At 25.1% G+C, this 24,646-nt stretch overlaps 2 protein-coding genes and 2 pseudogenes across 7 annotated transcripts in view; 1 reads left to right on the top strand and 3 right to left on the bottom strand.

The window, feature by feature from the left end:
- Window positions 1-24,646, top strand: part of LOC129914753 (furin-like protease 1) — a 354,485-nt gene that overhangs the window by 119,800 nt on the left and 210,039 nt on the right. The window contains exon 2 of one of the 6 annotated variants that reach the window (XM_055994113.1): window positions 11,124-11,343. The exons of 4 other annotated variants lie outside the window; for them this stretch is intronic. The gene's annotated coding sequence lies outside the window, so the exon portion shown is untranslated. Of the gene's footprint in view, window positions 1-11,123; window positions 11,344-24,646 lie in introns of those variants that run through there. One more of the 6 variants, XM_055994112.1, reaches the window with a different exon arrangement.
- Window positions 9,671-10,934, bottom strand: LOC129914756 (uncharacterized). The gene has a single exon (XM_055994121.1). It carries the CDS (start codon window positions 10,900-10,902, stop codon window positions 9,802-9,804), a length of 1,101 nt encoding a protein of 366 aa, XP_055850096.1. The 5' UTR covers window positions 10,903-10,934; the 3' UTR covers window positions 9,671-9,801.
- Window positions 12,673-15,918, bottom strand: LOC129915147 (probable serine/threonine-protein kinase clkA; annotated as a pseudogene).
- LOC129914757 (GATA zinc finger domain-containing protein 15-like) lies at window positions 16,161-16,426 on the bottom strand (annotated as a pseudogene).

A 24,646-nucleotide genomic window follows, 5' to 3' on the forward strand; every position in this document is an offset into this window, starting at 1 on the left:
CAAAGGAAGGAGTAAGCTTTTTTCAAAAAATTAAACTTTGTTTTTTTTTTTTGAATAGAAAAATATGAAACGCAACTGATGCTAATTTTCTTAATTTTCCAATGTTTGAACTGGTGTAACTTCTGATGTTTTCAATATAATTCATGGAAATAAAAAAAATTTTTAGAATATTAATACCTTTATTAAAAAAAAAAAAAAACAGTTTTAAATATTAATTAAAGTAAAATGTTTAAAAAGGATTCTGTACTTTTTCAGAAATATTAGTTTAATTTATTTTTAATTCAAATTTTGTTCTCTATTTTACTTTGTTTTGTTTAAGACCTCAAAACATTAGATTTTTTCTTGTAAAAAATCAAGGTATTTTTGTTCGAGTTAAGCTTCTTATATTGGTAACTGCAAAAATTGTGAACTATATACTATCTGTTCTTACAACTTCAGCATTCACTGAGAGAGTATTTTGGGTCATGAATTTATATCAATTTTGAATTTGCCCGTTTAGGGTTATACAGATACACATATTTTAAAAATAACAAAAATATTGTTATATACTGCAAGAAGTACCAAAAAATACATTTTCAAGACTTGAAATGAATGGTACTCTTCTTTTTTCAAATGTACTCTTTTTTGTCGTCTCTGAGATCAAATATACTCTATTCCTTCTTAAAAAAGTTGGTAACCCTACCTATATAGCTAGTTGCACATTCTCCATATACAAGGCGAAGCACCATACCATCGTGATGGTGGTATACCGTTGTTGTTAGTTGATGCTGAGATCCTTTCTCTTTAACAATACCATATCACGCGCTTGAAATTCAAAACCAAGAATTTTGTACAATTGGCAACGCAATTGCGGACTCTATTTCATGCTCAAAGAAACGCCGCCGCCATTGCCGTCGCTGCCATCCGCGCCGGCTGAATGTGCTGGGAATTTCTTTCAAAATTAGGATCCATTAAATTAATCCAACGCCAACTCAGAATTGGAGCTGAAGTTGAAGAGCGGAGCGCACAGAGACCAAAGTAACATTTCAGTTGCGATAAAATTACGGTCGAGTTGTTACTGTTAAAAGAATTTGTCGTTTTCATTATTTGCTTCCTAGATTTGGTATCGCCTCCGTTCTCGACTTCATCGTATTGTGTGTGTTTGGGGTTTTGTTGTTTTGTGTTTAGCGGTGCTTGGCGATGCCATCATTGGAATTCGGTTAGAGTTTCAGGAACTTGTTGGCTATAGTTTAACTGGTGTGAACTAACTAAGGGAAGAAGAAGAAACATTTGAAAAGTTAATCGAGAGTTAAACAATATAAACGTGTTTCCAACGATACGCTGCGTTGGTGGTAGCAAGATAAAAAAAAAAAAAAAAAAAACTAACTAAGGTTAAGCTAAGTGTGAAAATAAAATTAAATGTTTTGAGCAGTGAGTGGAACAAACAAGTCATCACCCTTACGTACGTCGATGTAGTACCTAGATATAATGAGAATGCGATTTTAGAAGAATTTGTTGGATTGATCTATTATGTTAAAAGAATGTTGTCTGCCTTTTTGAAATTTGTAAGGCTTTTCAAAAGTTCATAAAAGATGAATTTAAAGAAAGAAAGGAGTTTTTTTTAATTTTGTATGAAATTTGACATAGATTAATTCGAGTTAGAAGTACACTGAACCAAAAAGGTACATAAAATTAATGAATTTGTAATGTAAAAATTCATGGGAAATGAGCCAATGTACAAATTCATTAAATTTAAGAATCTTTTTATGAACAAATTCATAAGCGAATGAATCTTTCTTAAAATTTAAGAATAAGTTCTTAAATTTTAAGAATTCTGTTCATAAACGAATTCGAAATTTTTTGTACTTGTAAGAAAAGTTTCTTAGATTTTAAGAAAAATTCATACAATTTAATTATTATATATACAATTATTTCTTAAATCTTTTTTTTTTGCTATATTTTAAGAATAAAGTTTAAGAAAAGTGTCTTACATTTTAAGATTATTTCTTAAATTTTATGATTTTTTTCATAAATTTCGTAAAAATTTAAATGAAATTTTGCTTAAATTTTATGAAAAAAATCATAAAAAGTATGAATTTTTCTTAAAGTTGTATGATTGTTTTCATAAAATATAATACACTTTTCATTAAGTTATTTATATAAATGCATATAATACATTACCATTCCAAGCCTTTAATTTTTTCCTAAAAAAAATTGTATTTCAAACAAACAAACAAACAGCAAAAGAAAACAACCCAAAATCTAAAACAAAAAAATGAAAATTGTTTTTAAAAATAAAAGAAATTATTAAAAAAGCGAAAAAGTGTTTTAGAGCGAAAAAGTGTTTTAGAATCTGAAGTGAAAAAAGCATCTAGAATTTGATTGAACTGACTGCCATTTTGTTTTTACTTATCTAAATACAATCGTCGAAAATATTATAAGGAACGGATTGCATTTTTATTTACTGGGGCCTAGATATTCGATTAGAACCAAAATATCACAAAAAATGCATTTTCGTGAATAACTCCGCTAAAAATATGTTAAGGTGTTGAATTTGGTTTTAAGCTACCGATCCATAGAATAAAAACAGACAAGGTACCTACACAAAAATTGCTTAGTTGCGGAAAAAATGCAAATGAAGTTTATAAGGTTTTGTAATATGTATTTTGTTATGAAAAGATTTGTATTGTTGATTTGTGATTACACTTAAATAGGTACCAACCTAGTAAATTAAGAAGGTTTTTTCTTTTATATTTAATTAAAAAAAAAAACCTAAAATGCTCCTTTTTCCAACACCAGCCGAGTGCATATTTTGTACATATTTACATATAAACATTTTTCGATTTACTTTTAAATTCTTCAAAGCCATTGTTATAATCATATGCATTATGATATACCAATCAATCGCATTATTTACCACTGTTCCATTATCGTCTGGAAACGAGCACAACTGCGCTCGGCGCCATCTTACCTTGAAGCCATTAACACAATGTTCACTTTTATCTTCACTTTGATTATACCTATTAACTTATTTGCCCTCACTTCCTTTTTTTTTATTCTTTTTTGCTGTTCACTTCGAGTGATTTACAACAAAGGTAAAGAGCGTATGTACTATGAAATACACAACTTGAATTGCACTTGTCTCTTGTTTGAATTAAATATTTTTTTTCTATCCAATCTTTCAAAGACCTTAACCAGTAATTAAAGTATTGAACATTTTACAACTGAATCAACTCAAATATTCAAAGTTATAATTTGAATATAATTTATAGATTTATTTAAGAGTTCTATTTTTGCATGCAAGAAATCGATTTATCTTCATTTCTTGAGAAATATATATATGCACATTCACTTTTGTTGATGCTACATTCTCGAATAAAGTTTGATATTTTATTGAAATTCAAGTCTCTTTCATTGCATATTAAATTAAAATGACAAAGAGAAGTTTTCAATTCAAGGTTTTATGTATTTCTTGGGCTTGACTAATCAATCAATTTTAGTTGTAATATTTGTATAAATATTTGTTATTCAAATTAAACTGAATGTTGAAATATGAGTTCACAATAAAATTTGTCCAATATAAATACATTATGTGAACAAGATTTTATTTGAAAACCATTGATCCGCAAATCATGGGAAGTATTTTTGTCTTTGTGTAAATATTTCAACCGAACAAATCATGGTCAAAATAAATATGTATCTATGGGAATTTCCTTTTCAGTTGCTAACCAAGTAATTAAATTTGATAAATGGAGGTACAATTTGTGGTAAATAAAAACAAAATTAACACAATGTTCTTAATGAAAAATAAGTGACGAAATTCGGCATTTATTGGTACCTAAAAATAAAGGGAAAATGGATTAGATTGCAATAGATGGCAATAGTGGATGAAATTTTTTTTTTCAACAACTTTATTTCAAATGATTTTTTACATAAAATCAAAAATATAAAAAAATATGCCAAAAAAAACTAAGTTTTTGTTTTTTCATTTTTAACTTAATCAAAAATAGTAAAATATTTTAAAATGTTATAAAAATGGAGAGTTTTGAATTTCCTATGTATATTAGACTGATTAAAAAAAAAAAATATTTTTTTTTCTTCATAGTTATATCGAAAATATTGTTGGAACTGACGAAAAAAAATATACTGTAAAAGTTACAGCCCTTAATATTAATATTAGGTACTGCCGCATCGCAAATAGGTATCTATTTCTCATATGATTTACATGGGAAAGATTGTGTTTTTAAGTTTGGAGTTTTATAACTTTTTAATGGTTCATCAATATAGAAAATATTAATTTGTCGATTTAAAAAAATCTTTAAAATTTATAAAACAGCTCATTATTGGCCATCTATAGAAAAATCGATTTCAAAAATGCATTTTTTTTGTTATTTCTGTTTTTGTAAGTATAGTATAATATACATATTTCTATTTCGAAATAGAAAGAAAGGTAGGCCTAAAAACTCCTGGTACAAGCAAATGCAAAAACACCAGCATTCAGTTGGCCTTAGAAATGGAACAATACAAAACCGGGAGGCTTGCCGCCGATTTCTGAGGTCAACCCGGCGAACCCCACAAGCGGATCACTAGTGTGAAGCAGTAACGTGGGATAGTTATGATCCCCTCGACATCGAGATCATAACAGCGCCGAGAAAAAGGAAGAAGAAGAAGAAGAAGTATAATATACATATTTCTACTATAGCAACTAAAATTTTTCTATACCATCTTAGGCCGTGTGCGAATTGCGTTAAAATGTTAAAATATGACGTTTGGTTAAAATGTGACACTAGCATGGTGAATAAAATGGGTTAAAATTTACCCAGTTGCGGAGCAAGGTAAAATTTCACACAAGTGGTTAAAATTTGACATTTCTCAAGATAGAAAGATCAAGATAGATTTGAAATTATTTTTGTTATAATGCGTTGATATTTTAAGAAATGTTAAAAGTATTAATACAAAGTACTTCCTCAAATTAATATTCATCTTAAAAAATTGAAAATCTACTAATTGTTTGTTTGTTTTTTATTTTTTATATTTCTATTTTGTTGGCAGCTGGTGAACTACGAATTAGTGTTAGAAGACTGAATTAATAAATTTCTTTTTGATCATAATGAAATGGGAATTTATCGATAAAATAAAAAAAAAAGTATGTGAAATTGAAAATTTCTTACATTTTCATACTAGAATATTTGACATGATATATTTTCAACTGGGGTTTGTTAAAAAAAATAGTTAATTGAATATAAGAAAAACCATTTTTGAGGGTAATTTTGTTTTATCTTTTTTTCAAATTATTACCAATTTTATTTAAAGTAGTACCAAGAAAAAAGTCCCATTTAATACATTTTAACCCAATTCGCACAGCAAAAAAATAAATTTAATCCCTTTTTTAACCAAACGTCAAATTTTAATCGTGGTAGAAATTTTAACCAACATTTTAACGCAATTCGCACACGGCCTTAACGTCAAAGTTTTAACCGAAAAAAACTATTCAAGTTTTCAAAACTTAAAATTTGTTTTTGTTTGAAAATAAGCCTATTTTTTTTTATTTGATAGAAAATTTAATACTTTGTTTTAAATAAAATTCAAGTCTACTAAGCATTCTACTATTAAAATTAAACAAAAAAAAAAATTGTTTTTCCTTTTGAACCAATTATGTAAAAAAAATTACACTGTATTACAAAATAAAAATCATGTCAATTACTTTGGAAATGACCTAGCAGAGGTTCTAGGTATTACTGAGTACATCATATTTCGGCACTTGAAATTTGTCGTATACCCTCAAAATCTCAAGTTATCTTCAAAAAACCGTTTTTCAATCTTTTCAAATTTCAACGATTTTTTACTCAGCCATTTTTCGGTCAATTTCAGATTTTTTTACAGTTGTAAACAGAGGAGTTCTCTTGTTATTTTTGAAAATACTTTTTTATTATGCTCAAGCACCAAATTGGGTGCAGATTTTATGGGCTGAATCTCAAAGTACAACATTTTTTCACTGTTTTTTAGAGTTCGGAGACCGTCTTTCTTACATTTCCAAAATTAACATGATTTTTATTTTGTAACTCAGTGTTATCTAAATTAGCGTTGTATAGTTTTAATGTCTACAACTTTTTAATATTACTTTGATATATTTTGAAAATTTGATTAAAAAGTTTTCTTGTCTTTTTATAAAAATGCTTTAAACATTTTGCACATACTTGATTGACTATTGATTCCTATTAGTTACAAAAATAAGTGAAGTATACACCCTACTCACACTCAGCTCATCGTAGAACCTTGTTATATAAGTAAATAAAGAAGTCTATAAAATATTCGACAAAAATAAATACATATTGTAGGGACATTAAATGAACTTTTTGCAGAGCCAAATGAAAATCAACACTAATGAGACAATGAGTACCTATTCTGAATCGCCCCATTAAACTGCAATTAAATACATACATCTTAACAGGTACAACTAAGCTAGAACTGGTTGCAAATTTAATGAACTAACTATTAACGGTGACATTTTGCTTTAAAAATTATAAAATAGTGCAAAAAAAGTACATTATTTTATTTTATTTTCAAATGTGTGCCTTTTTTTAATGCCAACTTTTAATTTAATGGAATTTAAATTAATGAGCTCTTTGAGATTTTATTAGTTTTTATTTTTAAGGTCATTCTAAGGCCATAAAAATGTCTGAGGCATATTATATTTATTTAATGTTTACGTATGTCCATTTGCTATATTTTAGAAAACATTCTTGTCAAAGTTTTATAAAAATTGTGTTATGCAAAGCTGAATTTATCGAACGCAAAATAATTTGTCAATTAAATTTTTAATAAGTTTTAATTTTAAAAACCAGAAAATTGTATCAACCTAAAAGTATAAATAAATCGCAACGGAGGTGGAAAATTTGGATAAACATAAAAGTAGACAAAGCATGGAATACTACATTCCGTACCCAAAAGTTGTCGTACGTAAAAAATCAATTTTATTGAAACAAAAACAGTAAAACCGTTCAATCTAAGTGTACCTATATCATGTTCTCAAATAAGATTTAAATAGTTTTTGAGTGTTGTTTTACTTTTTAACTTCAACTTTAACATCATTTTTGCACAAATAAATACGTTATTGAGTACCGTCTTTTTGCATGACGAAAGGCTTTAAAGTAATTTTATCCAAATAGTGTTTTTTTCAAAAAAGAAAGAACAAAAGAACTGAAAATTAATTTTTTAATATACATTATGCCTTATTAAATCACAGTTGAGCACAGTAAAACATTTAAACGGTTATTCTTACTTAAATACTGATACCTACAACAAAGTCAATAATGCTAATTCTGACTGCAATTTTGTAAAATAAAAAAGTTTGAAGCCTCCTTCAAATTAAATGGTCCTTGATTTTAGCGAAATCTCGATTTCAACAAAAAAAAAAAAAAAAACAGTAGTCATAAAACATACATCTTACTTCAAAACTAAAAAATGCTCTCATTTAAAAATCAACTTAGTTATAGGTACGGTGACCATCCGTCCCGGTTTACCCGGGACAATCCCGTATTTCTACAGCTTGTCCCGGGTTTTTATTTAGGAAAACTGGGACGTATAAGTGTCCCGAATTTTGGTATTTGTCCCGTGATTGTCCCTTATTTGCACATTCTCTGATTTTTGTATTCAATATTTGTAATACTTTGTACGGAAAACAAGAAAATAGTGGTTGGAAATTAAAATTTTTCTAATTTTTCGGATAAAGCATTAAGCCTAGTACACGAAGCAAAACGAAAATTTTTCTAAGTCCCCAAAGTCAAAAAACTTTTTCTGCAAGAAAAATTGCCTGGGCAAATAAATGAAGGTGACAAACAATCGAAAACTCTCCATATATTCTAGCACAGATAAGAACTTCGTTGCCTAAGCTGCGTATTGTGCAACGAAAAGCAAAATTTTAGTTTCTACGATAACGGGAAGTTCTCCATAATTTTGATGATCTGTAAGTGAGTGAATCAGTCAGTTACGGTTTTTGAGATTTTCGAAGCTCTATATCTCAGGAACTACTCATCCTAGGTAGCTGAAATTTCGTAAGGAGTTTATTTTCGACTAGTTCAACAAATGGAGCGAGTTTGAAATTTTTGACATATTTTGTATAGAAGTTGGAGAGGGGTCAAAAATGGCCTGAGTTGTTTCCTGTAAATAAGGGTGTAGTGCCAAAGTTGCTAGAGAACTTGGCTGGGCACTACCGTGCCCCTTGATTTGAATAAAGAACAACATATGGAAGAGTAAATAACCCAGAATAGTTTTATGCCTTTCAAGGACATGTTAAAAGTTGTGTTAAAGATCAATTTCAAAATCATTTAAAATAAAATTAAAATGTTAAAAAGCAGCTCTCCCGATTTTGATTAAAAAAATATTTTTTTAAAAATAGTTATTAACAGACATTATTATAAAACCATTTTCTTGATTACGTAAACGACTTAAATGATTTCAACAAAAAAGCTCCCAAAAAATCGTTTTTGATATCAAAATAAGGAAAAATTATGAAAACTCATTTAAAAAAAATTTAATTTTTTTTGAAAAATCAATAATTTCAAAACAATCCAATGAATTTTTGTATATCTGTCCCGGGTTTGGCTTCCAGAAATATGGTCACCGTAGTTATAGGTGACCTGCTTCTCAACTATTTCTTAGTTTGGAATTCAGATACCTGTTTTTTACTACTGATTTTTTCTTAAAATCGAGTTTTGCTTAATTCGGCTCTATTACTAAAGGGTATTCTTTTTTGTCAATTAATAATAATGCACATAATTTCATGAAAAACGTACCGATTTATTTACACCAAATATTGTCTAGACACTATGCCATGGCTTACAGTTGAGGCCACAAAAATTCCATTATAATTTTACTGCAATTTCACTTCATTTTTAATAATTGGGTCCTATGTGATAGTGACAGCTGTCAAAATTCACAAAAAAAGTTAAAAAAAAAAAAAAAAACAATCAATTTAAAAAGTGCACCCATGAGTGCAAAGTAAAAACGCCTAAAAGCAGGCTATTTTTTTTTTTTTTTTTTAATTTTGAAAATATAACTTTTCGGGCGTTTAAGTCTGAAAGTGTTTATTAATCATATAAGACCAAAATTTGCTTTAATTTAATTTACATAAAATTATTTTTTGTATAAAAAAATATGAGAAACTTCTTGTACATTAATAAGCTCGTAGGGTATAAGATGGGAGGCGTTTTTCAAATTCTTTAAGGTTCTAAACAAAACGATTTGCTGTCATAAATTTCTGCTTAATTTTTGCGCTTTCGACTTGGCGTTTCTTACTGATTTTTTGTCACCTATAGTCAATCTCTAAGCACTCAGTTTTTAGTCATAATTTGGTAACAATTTAAGTATCGACAACACATTGTCAGTAAATTTTTGTTCGATAGCCCAAATTCTTCTCGTGCATTTTACAGCATCAGCCACAGAAACTTGTTTGAAATATCATATGAAATTCCATAATTCAACGGCCCTGAATATTAATAAAAAATAAAAAAAAAAAACATCATTTCTTTCACAACAATACTTTTTATTTGAATGGATGAATGTTTGTTTTGCAAAATGGTATTTTTTTTTATCTGTCCTATCGGATATAAATTATAATTTATTTTAATTTATAATTAAAAATTTAATCTACAACCATTAGTATTATTATTATAATTAAAATCGAACTGAAAAGTCTTTTAACATCAACCCAGTTTTACAACAACAAAATAAAATTAACTAACAAATCATGAATTAAATTAAATTTTTTTAACATAAGTATTTTTTTTTTTTTTATTTTCTTGTTTGGTTTTTATGAATGATTTAATTTTTTGTTATATTCGATAGATAAGAAAGCGATTTCATAAGTTGATAACTCTTTGCAACTGGTATGTTTGAATCATACGTGCTATTGTTGCAATCAACATAAAACCACCAGTTGCATTTTAAAATTGATTGATCAAACAGTGTACTTTCGGGACAAAGGAAGGACTTCATTACAATACCATCTTCTGTAATAGCACACACATGAAAGACCATACAACCAAGATCAATATTGGCATATAATCCAGGGAAATATTTCTGTTCGGAACATGTAAAATCGTTTGCCGGAAGATTGACCTTAGATCGGAAGTTGTCGTCGAAATTCTTATCATAGCCAGATGGGTAGTATTCTTTTGGAGCATTCATAACTTGAGTCGATGTTCCTTTGGTTCTCTGTTGACTCACTTTGTTTGAAGAATCTGATTGTTGGACAATTTTAGTTTGACGATTTGGAGATGATGGTTTGTCTTCCATGTTTAGAGTTATATTTTTCAAGGCATCATTTATTGCTTCTTTATGAGTAAACGAATTTATCATATCATTTGTTGGAAAAGTGTCTGTTTCATTATCTTGATTTTGTAGCATTTCCGAAAATGTACTTGCAGTAGTTCCTGTTGGTAAAAGCATATCCGATCTTCGAATGTTTGAGCTTGCTACTGTTGGAATGGGTCTGAATGTGGGTACACCAAGTGGTAGGAACATGACTTCTGTCATTGATGAAAGATTTTGCTTTTGCTGGTGATTATGATTTTGACTGTGACTGAAGCTTCGAACACTGTTTAATTCCGATTGACGTTTAACTGGGGTATCAATTTTTGGTGAAGCACTTCCAACCTTGTTGGCAAAGCCTGTTTTATAATTTAACGCTCGTCTTCGATTTCCTTCGAGGTTTCCTAGAGATTCTTGGAAACCCAGCTCATCTCCAAAGCTAAAGCCCAGTCCGAAATGGGCTTTTAATCCACCCAAGTTTCTCACTCGAAAAAGTCCAGACTTTTTAAAATTGCAGTTCAAGATAAATCCGAACTCTGATTCCAGTACACATACTGCAACTATTAGACTGAACACTTGGCTCAAAATCAATCCTGTTAAAACAGCTCGCATTGTTAAGATTTCTGACGTTTAATTGTTGTTAAAAATAAATTCACTTAAAGTTAATGTTTTGGTTTTTTTTCTTGTAAGAACAATTTAATTTTGATATATTTTTGTTTCACTCATAATTTAGGTTACAACTCAAAATAAATTACAATTAACTAGATATCTCTTTCTCTCTCTCTCTCACTCTAGTTGCATAACAAATAATAATAATAATTTTTCTTTGAAAGTTTCAGCACTAAAAATTCTTTTAGCCTCAGAGTATGGCTTTAAACTATACATCACACACGAAACACACCTCTACTTCTGTTTCGCAAAAGACAAACGTTAACCATTTGAGTTGAAATCCACAAGAAGAAAAAGAGAAACTTGAGATTCAGATTTCCCCCCTCAAAAGCAGAAAAAAAAAACTAAAACTTTCAATGTGAGTAATGTGAAGACACAAACAAGGTAGGTTATTGAGGTTGTTCCACATCCACATATTCACTTTTCTACTTCTACTGTATCTTCACAACTAATTAATCTATTGCCAAACATAAAAGTCTCGTCATAAAGTTAATAAAAATGTTTGCATATTTTAAGATCTTGAATTTTGATCTTTTTTTTTCGAAATTATATCTACCACGAGTCATACTAAGTGAGATCAATAAACAAATGAAGTTTGAATTTTTGTCTTTTTATTTTGTTGCTGTTGTTGTTGTATTTGTTAACCTCGATGAATATGATTTGAGTGAAAAGACTGGGTCGTTGTTGGTTTTGTTTCATTTCATAATCATTCCACACGATTGTAACACGTTTTCTCCCTTCTGTATTCTTGAACGTTTACCTAGTTTACGTTGTGTGTGTGTGTGTGTTTTAAATGAGTGCATTTTACATCTCGGCTCAAGAGATTAGGTATTTTTATTTTTTTTAATTAAGTGTTTTTTTATGTAATTTATAATTTGTTGTAATTGTAATTGTAATTGTAATTGTAATTGTAATTGTAATTGTAATTGTAATTGTAATTGTAATTGTAATTGTAATTGTAATTGTAATTGTAATTGTAATTGTAATTGTAATTGTAATTGTAATTGTAATTGTAATTGTAATTGTAATTGTAATTGTAATTGTAATTGTAATTGTAATTGTAATTGTAATTGTAATTGTAATTGTAATTGTAATTGTAATTGTAATTGTAATTGTAATTGTAATTGTAATTGTAATTGTAATTGTAATTGTAATTGTAATGTTAATTGTAATTGTAATTGTAATTGTAATTGTAATTGTAATTGTAATTGTAATTGTAATTGTAATTGTAATTGTAATTGTAATTGTAATTGTAATTGTAATTGTAATTGTAATTGTAATTGTAATTGTAATTGTAATTGTAATTGTAATTGTAATTGTAATTGTAATTGTAATTGTAATTGTATTTGTAATTGTAATTGTAATTTGTAATTGTAATTGTAATTGTAATTGTAATTGTAATTGTATTGTAATTGTAATTGTAATTGGTAATTGTAATTGTAATTGTAATTGTAATTGTAATTGTAATTGTAATTGTAATTGTAATTGTAATTGTAATTGTAATTGTAATTGTAATTGTAATTGTAATTGTAATTGTAATTGTAATTGTAATTGTAATTGTAATTGTAATTGTAATTGTTATTGTAATTGTAATTGTAATTGTAATTTAAATTGTAATTGTAATTGTAATTGTAATTGTAATTGTAATTGTAATTGTAATTGTAATTGTAATTGTATTTGTTAATTGTAATTGTAATTGTTATTGTTATTGTTATTGTTATTGTTATTGTTATTGTTATTGTTATTGTTATTGTTATTGTTATTGTTATTGTTATTGTTATTGTTATTGTTATTGTTATTGTTATTGTTATTGTTATTGTTATTGTTATTGTTATTGTTATTGTTATTGTTATTGTTATTGTTATTGTTATTGTTATTGTTATTGTTATTGTTATTGTTATTGTTATTGTTATTGTTATTGTTATTGTTATTGTTATTGTTATTGTCTTGTTATTGTTATTGTTATTGTTATTGTTATTGTTATTGTTATTGTTATTGTTATTGTTATTGTTATTGTTATTGTTATTGTTATTGTTATTGTTATTGTTATTGTTATTGTATTGTTATTGTTATTGTTATTGTTATTGTTATTGTTATTGTTATTGTTATTGTTATTGTTATTGTTATTGTTATTGTTATTGTTATTGTTATTGTTATTGTTATTGTTATTGTTATTGTTATTGTTATTGTTATTGTTATTGTTATTGTTATTGTTATTGTTATTGTTATTGTATTGTTATTGTTATTGTTATTGTTATTGTTATTGTTATTGTTATTGTTATTGTTATTGTTATTGTTTATTGTTATTGTTATTGTTATTGTTATTGTTATTGTTATTGTTTTTGTTATTGTTATTGTTATTGTTATTGTTATTGTTATTGTTATTGTTATTGTTATTGTTATTGTTATTGTTATTGTTATTGTTATTGTTATTGTTATTGTTATTGTTATTGTTATTGTTATTGTTATTGTTATTGTTATTGTTATTGTTATTGTTATTGTTATTGTAATTGTAATTGTAATTGTAATTGTAATTGTAATTGTAATTGAAGGAGAAACATGTGGAACAGGTTTTTTTTGCATCTGACTTAAAAATAATAACTTGGTAAAGAAGTTGGATTAGAAATACATTATATAAAAACAAGTGCCGATAATTGTAATTGTAATTGTAATTGTAATTGTAATTGTAATTGTAATTGTAATTGTAATTGTAATTGTAATTGTAATTGTAATTGTAATTGTAATTGTAATTGTAATTGTAATTGTAATTGTAATTGTAATTGTAATTGTAATTGTAATTGTAATTGTAATTGTAATTGTAATTGTAATTGTAATTGTAATTGTAATTGTAATTGTATTGTAATTGTAATTGTAATTGTAATTGTAATTGTAATTGTAATTGTAATTGTAATTGTAATTGTAATTGTAATTGTAATTGTAATTGTAATTGTAATTGTAATTGTAATTGTAATTGTAATTGTAATTGTAATTGTAATTGTAATTGTAATTGTAATTGTAATTGTAATTGTTATTGTAATTGTTATTGTTATTGTTATTGTTATTGTTATTGTTATTGTTATTGTTATTGTTATTGTTATTGTTATTGTTATTGTTATTGTTATTGTTATTGTTATTGTTATTGTTATTGTTAGTGTTATTGTTATTGTTATTGTTATTGTTATTGTTATTGTTATTGTTATTGTTATTGTTATTGTTATTGTTATTGTTATTGTTATTGTTATTGTTATTGTTATTGTTATTGTTATTGTAATTGTAATTGTAATTGTAATTGTAATTGTAATTGTAATTGAAGGAGAAACATGTGGAACAGGTTTTTTTTGCATCTGACTTAAAAATAATAACTTGGTAAAGAAGTTGGATTAGAAATACATTATATAAAAACAAGTGCCGATAATTGTAATTGTAATTGTAATTGTAATTGTAATTGTAATTGTAATTGTAATTGTAATTGTAATTGTAATTGTAATTGTAATTGTAATTGTAATTGTAATTGTAATTGTAATTGTAATTGTAATTGTAATTGTAATTGTAATTGTAATTGTAATTGTAATTGTAATTGTAATTGTAATTGTAATTGTAATTGTAATTGTAATTGTAATTGTAATTGTAATTGTAATTGTAATTGTAATTGTAATTGTAATTGTAATTGTAATTGTAATTGTAATTGTAATTGTAATTGTAATTGTAATTGTAATTGTAATTGTAATTGTAATTGTAATTGTAATTGTAATTGTAATTGTAATTGTAATTGTAATTGTAATTGTAATTGTAATTGTAATTGTAATTGTAATTGTAATTGTAATTGTAATTGTAATTGTAATTGTAATTGTAATTGTAATTGTAATTGTTATTGTTATTGTTATTGTTATTGTTATTGTTATTGTTATTGTTATTGTTATTGTTATTGTTATTGTTATTGTTATATTGTAATTGTTATTGTTATTGTTATTGTTATTGTTATTGTAATTGTTATTGTTATTGTTATTGTTATTGTTATTGTTATTGTTATTGTTATTGTTATTGTAATTGTAATTGTAATTGTAATTGTAATTGTAATTGTAATTGTAATTGTAATTGTAATTGTAATTGTAATTGTAATTGTGTTATTGTTAATTGTTATTGTTATTGTTATTGTTATTGTTATTGTTATTGTTATTGTAATTGTAATTGTAATTGTTATTGTTATTGTAATTGTTATTGTTATTGTTATTGTTATTGTTATTGTTATTGTTATTGTTATTGTTATTGTTATTGTTATTGTTATTGTAATTGTTATTGTTATTGTTATTGTTATTGTTATTGTTATTGTTATTGTTATTGTTATTGTTATTGTTATTGTTATTGTTATTGTTATTGTTATTGTTATTGTTATTGTTATTGTTATTGTTATTGTTATTGTTATTGTTATTGTTATTGTTATTGTTATTGTTATTGTTATTGTTATTGTTATTGTTATTGTTATTGTTATTGTTATTGTTATTGTTATTGTTATTGTTATTGTTATTGTTATTGTTATTGTTATTGTTATTGTTATTGTTATTGTTATTGTTATTGTTATTGTTATTGTTATTGTTATTGTTATTGTTATTGTTATTGTTATTGTTATTGTTATTGTTATTGTTATTGTTATTGTTATTGTTATTGTTATTGTTATTGTTATTGTTATTGTTATTGTTATTGTTATTGTTATTGTTATTGTTATTGTTATTGTTATTGTTATTGTTATTGTTATTGTTATTGTTATTGTTATTGTTTATTGTTATTGTTATTGTTATTGTTATTGTTATTGTTATTGTTATTGTTATTGTTATTGTTATTGTTATTGTTATTGTTATTGTTATTGTTATTGTTATTGTTATTGTTATTGTTATTGTTATTGTTATTGTTATTGTTATTGTTATTGTTATTGTTATTGTTATTGTTATTGTTATTGTTATTGTTATTGTTATTGTTATTGTTATTGTTATTGTTATTGTTATTGTTATTGTTATTGTTATTGTTATGTTATTGTTATTGTTATTGTTATTGTTATTGTTATTGTTATTGTTATTGTTATTGTTATTGTTATTGTTATTGTTATTGTTATTGTTATTGTTATTGTTATTGTTATTGTTATTGTTATTGTTATTGTTATTGTTATTGTTATTGTTATTGTTATTGTTATTGTTATTGTTATTGTTATTGTTATTGTTATTGTTATTGTTATTGTTATTGTTATTGTTATTGTTATTGTTATTGTTATTGTTATTGTTATTGTTATTGTTATTGTTATTGTTATTGTTATTGTTATTGTTATTGTTATTGTTATTGTTATTGTTATTGTTATTGTTATTGTTATTGTTATTGTTATTGTTATTGTTATTGTTATTGTTATTGTTATTGTTATTGTTATTGTTATTGTTATTGTTATTGTTATTGTTATTGTTATGTTATTGTTATTGTTATTGTTATTGTTATTGTTATTGTTATTGTTATTGTTATTGTTATTGTTATTGTTATTGTTATTGTTATTGTTATTGTTATTGTTATTGTTATTGTTATTGTTATTGTTATTGTTATTGTTATTGTTATTGTTATTGTTATTGTTATGTTATTGTTATTGTTATTGTTATTGTTATTGTTATTGTTATTGTTATTGTTATTGTTATTGTTATTGTTATTGTTATTGTTTATTGTTATTGTTATTGTTATTGTTATTGTTATTGTTATTGTTATTGTTATTGTTATTGTTATTGTTATTGTTATTGTTATTGTTATTGTTATTGTTATTGTTATTGTTATTGTTATTGTTATTGTTATTGTTATTGTTATTGTTATTGTTATTGTTATTGTTATTGTTTTTGTTATTGTTATTGTTATTGTTATTGTTATTGTTATTGTTATTGTTATTGTTATTGTTATTGTTATTGTTATTGTTATTGTTATTGTTATTGTTATTGTTATTGTTATTGTTATTGTTATTGTTATTGTTATTGTTATTGTTATTGTTATTGTTATTGTTATTGTTATTGTTATTGTTATTGTTATTGTTATTGTTATTGTTATTGTTATTGTTATTGTTATTGTTATTGTTATTGTTATTGTTATTGTTATTGTTATTGTTATTGTTATTGTTATTGTTATTGTTATTGTTATTGTTATTGTTATTGTTATTGTTATTGTTATTGTTATTGTTATTGTTATTGTTATTGTTATTGTTATTGTTATTGTTATTGTTATTGTTATTGTTATTGTTATGTTATTGTTATTGTTATTGTTATTGTTATTGTTATTGTTATTGTTATTGTTATTGTTATTGTTATTGTTATTGTTATTGTTATTGTTATTGTTATTGTTATTGTTATTGTTATTGTTATTGTTATTGTTATTGTTATTGTTATTGTTATTGTTTTGTTATTGTTATTGTTATTGTTATTGTTATTGTTATTGTTATTGTTTATTGTTATTGTTATTGTTATTGTTATTGTTATTGTTATTGTTATTGTTATTGTTATTGTTATTGTTATTGTTATTGTTATTGTTATTGTTATTGTTATTGTTATTGTTATTGTTATTGTTATTGTTATTGTTATTGTTATTGTTATTGTTATTGTTATTGTTATTTTTGTTATTGTTATTGTTATTGTTATTGTTATTGTTATTGTTATTGTTATTGTTATTGTTATTGTTATTGTTATTGTTATTGTTATTGTTATTGTTATTGTTATTGTTATTGTTATTGTTATTGTTATTGTTATTGTTATTGTTATTGTTATTGTTATTGTTATTGTTATTGTTATTGTTATTGTTATTGTTATTGTTATTGTTATTGTTATTGTTATTGTTATTGTTATTGTTATTGTAATTGTAATTGTAATTGTAATTGTAATTGTAATTGTAATTGTAATTGTAATTGTAATTGTAATTGTAATTGTAATTGTAATTGTAATTGTAATTGTAATTGTAATTGAAGGAGAAACATGTGGAACAGGTTTTTTTTGCATCTGACTTAAAAATAATAACTTGGTAAAGAAGTTGGATTAGAAATACATTATATAAAAACAAGTGCCGATATAAATATATTAATTAGAAGAGACAAAATATGACAAAAATATAGCAGAGAGGATTAGATGCGAAAATCTTTAGTTTATCTCAATTTATGACAATCTAAATAATTTTTTTTACAACGACAAGCTAGTGTTTCCGTAAATTAAGTGATGAAAACTAAACTTTTTAGTTTTGTTAGTGTTAAGTGTTTCAACGTTAAAAATCTTATCGCTCAAGAAGTTACATATTTATGAACTATGTAAATTTGTTCTATGTAAACAGTTTGATTTCAATTGACAGTTTTAAAAAAGATCTCAAGTTTCAAAGAATACAAAAAGTGACCTCTGAAGTAATAGAAAAGTTGCGTGATTTTCTTTTTTCTATAGAATCAAAATGCCAAAGAAAAAGGTCAAACAAACTAACAACATAACCACATCAATACAATACAATACAAAATGAATAAGATAAATTCTCATCTACCCCAAAATAACAAACGAAAAAAAAAACTTGACTATAAATCCAAAAAGTCCCTATTCGGGTACGATAACGAGCGATGATAAAAAGCCGACAATAAAACTAAATCAGCTTTTGGTTGAACGAATCAATGTAGTTGGACTTTATTTTGTTGTGTGTGGTGGAGAGTGGATTTCTTTAACTCCTGTCAGATACAAGTTTATGTTTAAAAGGATTTATATAATTTCAATGTCGGGATTCTTATATAGAGCCCTTTGGGTGAAAGACTTATTTGTGTTGTTTTTTTTTTGTTGTTTATTTTCTGTTTTTTTCTTTCGAATTTTCGAAAATGTATTTGAATGTATCTTTGGGAGTACATTTTTTGTACTTGTCGTAGACATTCATTTGGCGCCCAAAGGGGTCAATCGTTCAATATCATAAAAGATACTTTTACACTCGAATTCATTTGTTTAAATAAATCTTCCCACACTGGTCTTCTTCATTGCCACAATCGATAAGTGCGTAAATAATAGCTTAACCTACAGTGGATTTCGATGAATGGTTACGAATTGCATTAAAGAATAAATACAAAATTGATTAATGTTTCGCATACGCCGTAGTGACCCACCTTCAAAATACAAATGAGTGTTCGGAAATTTTCCTTCAATGGAATTCACAATTCTTACCTCTGAAATATTTTTTGAATTTTTCACTTTTTTTTGTCCCACTATTTTAGTTGAAAATAAGAAAGAAAGCTGATGCTATGGTATTGATTGGTTTGTTCGTTTGGTTGAGTCAAAAACAATAACAACATACAATTAATTTGAACCCACAAACGCATTAAACAATCCCGATTATTTGTCGAGCCATCGAACATCTGGACATCCAGCCACCACCGAACCAACTGACCAAACGAACCTATTAGTTACTTGCATTGTGTGTACCATGATCAATTTTAAAATTTAATCAATTAGCACTTAGTTAAGCAGTTCAATTGTAAAATACTGCACTTCAGTGCAACTGCAAGGCCAGTGAAAGTAATTTAAGCCCTCGTCTATATATGTACACAAAAATATGCGCTATAAATTAAAATGAAATGAATTAATTTAATTACGAAGCCGCATCTGTCATCTGTCAGTTTGTTTTAATTTATTTGTTTTGTTGATTTTTTTTTTTTTTTCATTTTTATTTTTGTAATTTTATTTCAATATTGTTTTAGTGTTTTAAATTTGATTATTATTTAATTTGTTTTAACTTTATAGATTTGTTTATTTATATACAGTTTTTGTTGACAATTTTTTTATATTTATTTTTATTTTTGTTTATACATAAAGAGACAAAAAAAAAATAAATATGATTATAACTGTTGCTGCTACGCTATTTTACTTCTACATAAAGTACTTCTGTTGATGATGGAATTTAATTGCTTTCATTTATGTCAATAATGAGTTTTATGTAGATTTATATGCTCTGTGGGAGCCTTGCCCATCAGCAGGCGGTATTGCTGCTTGTCAAATACAAAGTTTAATTGGACATATCACAATAACAAAGATATAGAGTGTCAAGTCTTTGTGTTGTTGGTCCTATAAATATATTTATATATCTACGTAGTATTAAAGTCACTACCCTCTAATTAAATGTTATGAAGTTTGCGTGTCACACGTGGGATTAAATTGGCACTCAAAAATTATTTCCTTAGTTGAGCCATGTCCGTGGGTGTATAGGCTATTGAATAAAATCGATAATAATAATTGTGCGATGAGAAAGGAAAAAAGTTAATTTTGTATCTGAATTTTTGTTTTTTTGAAAGTTTAATTTTAAATGAAACTTATTTATTTCAAAATGAGGGTCCTCGAAGCGGACTCTAGGTCTGTCTTGTTGTTTTTATACAGGTTGTCCCGGAATAAGATAATGGTATTTTGAGGGGTGATTCTTGGGTATATTCTTAGAAAAAAAAATTGTTTTACAATAACTCTCTGCCAAGTTGATGCCAATTAATGTTGATGAAAAGATATAAGAAAACACTTACTTTGGTATGCCCTTACTGATGTAAATGTTAATTTCTCCGTTAATAATACTATTTTAAACTTTGTTAAGATCTTGATTTTTAGGAGAAATGTTATTCTTTAAAACTGCATTTAAAAAATGTTAATATCTTTTTTGGTTGCTCAGATATTAATTTTTAAAGATGTTCATTTTTTCTTGCCTATTAGTATACAGGTAAAAAAGTACATAAAATTAGAAAATAAAACGTGTATAACGTCTAAAAACTTAAGTATTAACGTTTAATTTATCATCGAAACCAAAAATAAATAAATAATTGGCTTTTTGGGGCCAATTACAGATTTTACTGTTTCTTCGAAAAAAAAACACCCTTTAACCTAAATTTTGTTTTAATTATAAAAACTATTTATTTTTGCTTTCTATCCCAAATGCAACGTTTTTACACAAATTCATTTCAAAAATAAAAAAAAACAACCTTTTACCCACATTTTCTCTACATTAAAAAAAAAACACCCTTTCGCATGAAAAAATGTAAAGACTTTTTAATCGTATTTCCCATGGAAAATACAACATTTTTAATAAATTTCGTAAGAGTACATTTTATACCATTGATTTTATCGGACTCATCACGGATTTTCCTCATTTCCCAAAAAAAAAACCCTTTTACCTAAATTAGACTTAAGATTTTTGGTTTCTGTTTTTAATGAAACATTTATGCAAATTTTCATTTGGGCAACATTTTTGTCCCAATTTTTATGGTACCAATGCCACACTTCTTCATTTCTGTAAAAAAAAACACCCTTTCACTCAAGATAATTTTGTAGACTTTTTAGATTCTAACTTCTGATAACAAACCAAACTTTTTATAAAATTTAAAAAATTAACAAAATTTATGTCAACTGTTATGATACTTTTCTCACACATCACTCAACACTTAAAAAAAAACACCCTTTAAAAAAAAATATAACATATAATATAAAAAAAACATAATTGTTTCTCTGGATAAACTAATGTTGATTTATTTTTGGATTTTAGGATAGTGCCTAAAAATAAATATTAGATAGTTTTTTGATTGAATTTTTGCATTTATATACAAAAATATATTACTTAAAAGTAACATAATTACTGAAAAGCTTCTAACACCCCGAACCTACTCTTATTTTCTTGGGCAAAAAAGTCTATTTGACCTGTCAGGGCACTTTAAACTGAAAAAAAAAAAAAAAAATACTTCTCTTCATTATCATTGTAAAAGAATTGTCAAAATATTGCTTTTCAATTCACTGACCTGACCTTTTTTGTGTACCTAACAAAAATCCATTTGGTCACCACTTGACTCTGTATAAATAAAAAAATAAACTCGACAGCTAAAGTAGATAGGAAATCTCTTAATACTTTCTTATTTATTTTTCACAGCCAAACTTTATTCTTATGTATACCTTTGAGATCGTGAGAATACTGCACAAAGAATTGCATTTCCAAAGAATCTACCATTCACCCGCAAATAAATTATTTCATTTCAAATTGAAAGTAGCTTCCATGAGACGAATAAAAGAACGTGTGCGGTATTTTTATTTTTTTTTTTTTTTAACTTAAGTTGATCCTAATTCACCAAACACCTATCACTGACCGAACTATCTGTATTTTCTTAGTTACTTTTTTTTTAATCTTTACTTTTATTTTCTTTGAAAACTTATTTTTTTTTTTAGAAAACACAACCAACGACCAACGTGCGATAGTAGGGTTGCAGTGACGCCAAAAGATGGGTATCCTTTGTGAAAACCTTTATCTCTTGGTCACACTCACCTCAAATGCAGTTCTGGTTCATTTTCTTTTTTGTTGTTTAAATTTTTCTAAAGGAAAAACAACAAAAACAACAACAGACAGACGTGATATAAAAGGAATACAGTTCTTTTGTAAAATTGCAATCGAAGCTTCACTAAATAGGGTTGATTTGTTATGTGTGTTGAGTTGAGTGCAATCTGTGAAAGTGCATTACAAACTTAATTGCCTTGGTAAAAGATATTCCGCACTAATTGAATTTAACACACAACATATTAAATGAGATGATGTGAGGAGGGTATTGGTTAGCTTTTTTCGTATCATACAGACTGTGGATGATGGTCGGGATAGTTTTGAAGTGATGGGGGATGAGTTTGATCCTCAACGCAATCAAAGATTGAATAAAAGTTTCCTGATGTAGATAGGTAATTAAATTTCCGAGGTAGATGATTCTTTAAGTACTTTTGTTTTCTATTCAGGACGGATAACGGTGTTCAGTGTTGGACTTGTTGCAATAATATTTAAATATGAATTAAAATTAAAATTAAAATTAAAATTAAAATTAAAATTAAAATTAAAATTAAAATTAAAATTAAAATTAAAATTAAAATTAAAATTAAAATTAAAATTAAAATTAAAATTAAAATTAAAATTAAAATTAAAATTAAAATTAAAATTAAAATTAAAATTAAAATTAAAATTAAAATTAAAATTAAAATTAAAATTAAAATTAAAATTAAAATTAAAATTAAAATTAAAATTAAAATTAAAATTAAAATTAAAATTAAAATTAAAATTAAAATTAAAATTAAAATTAAAATTAAAATTAAAATTAAAATTAAAATTAAAATTAAAATTAAAATTAAAATTAAAATTAAAATTAAAATTAAAATTAAAATTAAAATTAAAATTAAAATTAAAATTAAAATTAAAATTAAAATTAAAATTAAAATTAAAATTAAAATTAAAATTAAAATTAAAATTAAAATTAAAATTAAAATTAAAATTAAAATTAAAATTAAAATTAAAATTAAAATTAAAATTAAAATTAAAATTAAAATTAAAATTAAAATTAAAATTAAAATTAAAATTAAAATTAAAATTAAAATTAAAATTAAAATTAAAATTAAAATTAAAATTAAAATTAAAATTAAAATTAAAATTAAAATTAAAATTAAAATTAAAATTAAAATTAAAATTAAAATTAAAATTAAAATTAAAATTAAAATTAAAATTAAAATTAAAATTAAAATTAAAATTAAAATTAAAATTAAAATTAAAATTAAAATTAAAATTAAAATTAAGAAAACATTTAAACACTAGTTTATGTATGGTATCAAATATTGGCGCCCAAACTCTCAGAAAACTTAAATAGATTTATCCGACCCTGGTAGCAATTAAAAATGCTTACACGATGTATGTACATCATATACAGAAAACAAATTGCAATGAGAGCAAAACTTAGCCGAAACCATAATTATGCCGAAGCACGAAGGATGAATTTCATTTCGATTCTACATTTTGTTTTTGTTTTGAAACACAATTTTTCCATGGAAATTTTATCAGCAGCAGCGTTTTCCCATAGTCGCGTCTATCCTGCAAAAAGGGAGCTCAATAATATACGAGTAAAAATGGAATAGAATTCTCTTCGCTTGGTTTTGCGAGTCACAGAAGTAACTTGAGTTAAATTGTGGGAAATTCAACAATATAAATCGATGGTGTGTTGTTTGTTGAAAAAAAAAAGAAACCATTGTATGTGTATTTTACTTGTATTTTTTGTTTTTCCTTTTGAATACTGTTGGGTGGCAATGATAAGCATTTAATTGTTGTTTACTAATCGAAAGAGGGAAAGTCAATTAAAGGCCAAACTCGGCATCCATTACTTTAATTATTGTAAGGATTATGAGTTTGATATAAATTTTAAAGGCGGTTGGAGTTCAACTACCTCAAATAATGTGTATGTAAACATTTGTTTATTATTTTTGGTTTGAATATAATCTTGATAGATTTCATAAAATTATTAAAATTGTTACAGTATTGATTTCAAGTGGTATTAACAGTTAAACTATTTCATAAATAAATGTTGTAGAAGGAAATATAAAGATCTTGACATATCTCCAAACAATAATAACTAGTTTTTGAGGTTTTATTTCCCAAATCGAAGGACTCTCTCGCGGTCTGCATAGTGCACCTGTGAACGTCTTTAATTAGCTTAATACGTGGAATTGAAAATATTTTAATGTACAGAAATGTATTTCTAAGAAAACAAAAAAGGCACAATCATCAATCACATTTTAAACCATATAACTGTCAACACCAATACACTGAGCCAAAAAACAACGTAAAATCAATCTAAACCACTTTGAATCAATGGAAAATCACTACATTTTTAGCCTAAAGTGGA

This window comes from Episyrphus balteatus, chromosome 3 (genome assembly GCF_945859705.1).
Source record: "Episyrphus balteatus chromosome 3, idEpiBalt1.1, whole genome shotgun sequence".
Taxonomy (NCBI): domain Eukaryota; kingdom Metazoa; phylum Arthropoda; class Insecta; order Diptera; family Syrphidae; genus Episyrphus; species Episyrphus balteatus.

What these genes read in the sequence shown, in the direction of transcription:
- LOC129914756 (XM_055994121.1), bottom strand. Translation starts at nt 10,902, where the DNA reads ATGCGAGCTGTTTTAACAGGATTGATTTTGAGCCAAGTGTTCAGTCTA.